General features: G+C 43.8%; 1 protein-coding gene across 1 annotated transcript; it reads left to right on the top strand.

Annotated features, from left to right (window-relative positions):
* The first annotated feature begins 1,072 nt into the window (after positions 1-1,072).
* On the top strand, positions 1,073-3,721 carry LOC147934623 (meiosis-specific protein ASY2-like). Its single transcript, XM_087472707.1, has 5 exons — positions 1,073-1,124; positions 1,437-1,932; positions 2,192-2,270; positions 2,368-2,925; positions 3,002-3,721. Exons 1-5 carry the CDS (start codon positions 1,073-1,075, stop codon positions 3,719-3,721), a joined length of 1,905 nt encoding a protein of 634 aa, XP_087328833.1.
* The last annotated feature ends 389 nt before the right edge of the window (positions 3,722-4,110 follow it).

The following is a 4,110-nucleotide window of genomic DNA, read 5'->3' as shown; positions in this document are numbered from 1 at the left end:
ATACTATTAAAAAATCATACTTGATAATTAAATATCAGAATTTAATAATTTGTATACATAGGATTCATAATATGATTTCATCTTGAAATGAATGATAATTCGCATAAACACAACTAAACCTAAACACAATCCCAAAAACTCAAGTAAATTGTCATAAATGATGTGGGGATCTAAAGGACGATGGATAGAGAATGACAGAATTTGAAAGAAAATCCCAATCTCGGTAATAAAACTTTGCATACAATGATACACATAGACTAAAACTATATCATTCTTTAGGAGAAAGAAAAGTCGAACATTGACATTCATTTCTCATCCCACTCGAACACGATCGAATCTTGTAGAGTTTCAACCTTATTGTAAGGTTCAGCTTTTTTTTTTCCTCTCACTTTTCTCCAACGCTAAACATATTATCAAAAAACCAAAAACATTATTTTTGTTTTTCATTCTTTTTTAAAAGTCAAAAGTGTAGAAACTGAATTCCACAATGAATTTGTTTATGGGGGAAAACAAATTCAGTAAAATAAACCCTCTAGAAAATCAATCTAAGCTTTGATTGTTAGAAGAAAGGGAGTTGATCTTTTGAGAACTAGGGTTTCTATTGCTAAGAACAAGAAGAGAACTCAATAATTGTATTCAATGATCGATGCTTTACAATGGAGAAGTCTTTCCCCCTTTATACATATTCATAAATCGCACAATATATTAACTTTCCTTATCAGACGAACTGAAATAAGGAAAGTTACTCTATCTGTTAGATCGGCCGCCGGGCGAAGTGGAAGTCGATTCTTCACCCTCGAGGCTGGGCTTCTTCTATCCGAAGTGGACTTAAATGACCTAACTGAGTACTTAACCGGAAATCCAGTTAAATAACCAAATTGTCTTTCTGGTTTAGTTCGGTATGTCGGGGGTGCTAAATCCCGCACCAACAATTAGTCCCCCCCCAGTTCTAAATATTCGGAATTCAGTTTGAATATTTTGAACTATGGAAAAGAGAATATCCGATCTAGACCATAAAGAATCATTTGATTTTATCCGGGATTCTCGCGCCACTTCAACGTGAACCGTCCGGATGACACGTGTTGTTTGCGTCACATCTGCTAGGTCGGAAGTCGAAGAGCCGCGTAGGTCATAATGACTCTTCGTAGGGTTGCCGCCCATTCGACTCTATAAATACGCCTCCTCCCTTCGTCATTTCTCATTTTCTGCCAACAGTGAAAGGTAATCTGCTCCGAACTCTCTTCTTTTTAATTATTTATCTACATTTTTCTTCCGCACTCTCCGAACTCACATCATGGCGGGCACTTCGGATCTCTCTTTTTTGCCGGAAAGCGAAAGCGGACAATTAGTTCGTCGCACCTCCAGACGCGTCGCGTAGATCGGAGAATCCAGTAGATCGGGCTCCGAAATCCCATCTCTTCTAACTCGCTGCTCAGCTGGAGCTTCATCATCACAGACTCCTCTACCAGTTCGTCATGAAGACGGGAGTGACGAACTGACTCAAGATGTGTTGTCGCAAGAAGAAGACCGATTCGCGCCTTTAGGAATCTCAATCGAAGATATCGATCCTTTGTTAAACCATAAAGGACGAATTGGAGGCGATAAGAGTTTGAGTTCGATCAAAACCGTGAACGACATGCTGAACGCATGCGGTCTATTTAACAGCAACGTCACAATTCTGATTCCTCGAGCCGACCAGCACCCCTGGAACCAGCCGAAAGGGTACATATGCTTGTACGAGAGTTATTTTACTGAATGTCGCCTCCTATTCCCAATCCCAGCATTAATATCACTCTACGCCCAAAGACGCAGGATAGCGATCTGCCAATTTGTCCCTAGAGCCATTTGTAACTTCATGGCTGCCCTTACCATAGCAGCCGAAGTCGGAGTTAACATTGGAGTTCAATGCTTTGAGCAACTATCCAATTTCAAGTAATCAAAGAGTCCGCATCGCTAGGAAGTGAATATGAGACCGGCGCACAATTTCCTTGCTGGTCAAAGAGTTTCCAAATTCAAGAAGTGGGCGAACCACTACTTTTATGTCCGCGTCGATCAGTACTCGCTCGTTAATCCATTGGGTTTCCATCGGAGAGTGTGGAATGAAAATCCTGGTCGATTTTATATTTCCAGTACGTTCTAATTGACTTCGGCACCTCTGACCAATTTTAACTTTTTCATGTCTTGCTTCCAGATCGTCCATTTTGCGCAACACGTCTAGCTCCGGATTATCACCCTGTCAGGAATGCTCTACTATCCGGGAACAATCGTCGGTGGGAATTTATTACCCGTATCCGTGTTGAAACAGCGATGGGCAAACCCAGGACAACATTCCCAAGTTTCGCGAGTTCGCTGGGATGAACTACGAAGCCAGTCGGGTCACGTGTCGTTGAATCCGACAGTCTCCAGGTCGTTCGCCGAGAAACCCAGGCTGCCATCGAAGCCGATATCGATCCTCCTCAGGACCGGTCTGATGTTGATCCTGTTCAGGATCGGACCATCGTAGATCCTACTCGGGCTTCCGAAGAAGACGTCGACACGGTCGATGTTGCGAAAGGCGATATCCCTCCCCTAGCTTTAGGGAATGCCGACCCTCCGAACGATGAAGAAGATGTTCCTCAGCTCGGAGCTGGACCAAAAAGGAAGAAGAGGAAACATAAAAAGAAGGCGCCGCAGCCAGCAATAAACCGTAAACGCTCAGCTGAAGACGCCGGACTGGAATCTGCCGACCGATTCCGTCTGGCAAGAGAGAATGACAAAACGGATCGGTTTGCCTTTGAGTATTTCGGTGATACCCCTTTGTTCACAAGTCGTGATGCTTCAGGCGAACTTTTCCGAACCTGGAAGATCTCCAGTCGAATTCTTCCGTCAGTGGACGAACTGGAGTTCCAACAAGCGTTCCTTGACGTTGCCGAATCCCACTTAATGGTTAGCCTTATCATTTTCTTTAACTTGTTCAAACTTTGTGCGGGCAAGACTGACGTATTTTTTTTTGAATTCACAGACTGCCGCCAGGATGAATACACTAACTCAGTTGTACGATAAGCGAGTCAAAAACGATAAAAAGTCTGGATTCAAGCTTAAAAACGTGAAGGAATGCGCGGAAAAAATCCGAGTTGCCAACAAAGCTAAGGACGAGAGGATCAAGGAGCTTGAAGCTCTTCTCGCTGAAAAGGATGGTATCATCGCTAAATCCAAACTGAGGATTGGCGAACTGAATTCCCGAGCGCTTACTCTCGAAGAAGAGAAATCCGAACTGCAGGGAGCATGCAACGAGTTGAAAATCCAACTCGACTTTGAAGTTAAAAGACTTCGGCGGGATCGTTTGGAAAAGGTGGAGCGAACAGCGAAGAAAGCGCAGACTCGATTGAATAAGGTCAAGGCTTATTTAGTCGAACAAGAGAAGATTCGCCCCTTGGAAGACCTGTTAAACCAGGCTACCGGAGTACAGGAAACTGTGCAATATCTGATCGAGAAGGGGGCCGTTATTCCTGAGGAGCGAATCGCGGAGATTGATAAGAACAAGGCCAAAGCCAAGGAAACTATCCAAGCGATCGACGTCCTCGAACTGAATGAAAACGACCTCGTCATGTCCCCTGATCAGCTGGGCTACGGACTTCTTCACCCCGGAACGATGGCTCCGGACTCCGTCTACCATCCGTATGGCTCCAATGCCGAGAGCTTCCAAGCCGATTTGACCGATGCTTTGGACGCTGAACTTTAATTTTTTGTTTTTGTCCCAAACTCTATTAAGTATGGGTTTGAATACCCTTGTAAAACATTGCCGACTTGTTCGGCCCATTCTCCCTTTTGAAACTTTTTCTTCTTTCTTTTTGTGCCGGAATTTTTCCTTTTGCCGAAAAAAAAAAATCAACAAATTCTCGAGATTTGCACTTTTGCCATTTCGCACAAAATATGGAAATTTCACCCCCCAGGTTACATATAAATCAACCGGCGCGGTCTCCGAACTAAACAATTCTCGAAAAACTTTAAATAAGAGCGATGTCAAACTCTATTAGCAGCGTGGAATCCCCTCTTATCGGGAATGGTGTCCCGACGTTCTCGAATGCCGAAGCTATCGAAAGGGGGATGGCCTACTACCCGAACATCCGA

This window comes from Camelina sativa, chromosome 11 (genome assembly GCF_030686135.1).
Source record: "Camelina sativa cultivar CO46 ecotype springtype chromosome 11, ASM3068613v1".
NCBI classification, from domain to species: domain Eukaryota; kingdom Viridiplantae; phylum Streptophyta; class Magnoliopsida; order Brassicales; family Brassicaceae; genus Camelina; species Camelina sativa.
The sequence above is the reverse complement of the archived record's forward strand: the minus strand, read 5'-3'. Positions and strand labels throughout refer to the sequence as shown.

Excerpts from the sequence above, each read along its gene's own strand:
- LOC147934623 (XM_087472707.1), top strand. The coding sequence starts at position 1,073 with ATGACACGTGTTGTTTGCGTCACATCTGCTAGGTCGGAAGTCGAAGAG. Across the intron at positions 2,271-2,367 it reads CTATCCGGGAACAATCGTCG|CCAGTCGGGTCACGTGTCGT; the intron begins GTGGGAATTTAT and ends TGAACTACGAAG. Across the intron at positions 2,926-3,001 it reads TTGCCGAATCCCACTTAATG|ACTGCCGCCAGGATGAATAC; the intron begins GTTAGCCTTATC and ends TTGAATTCACAG.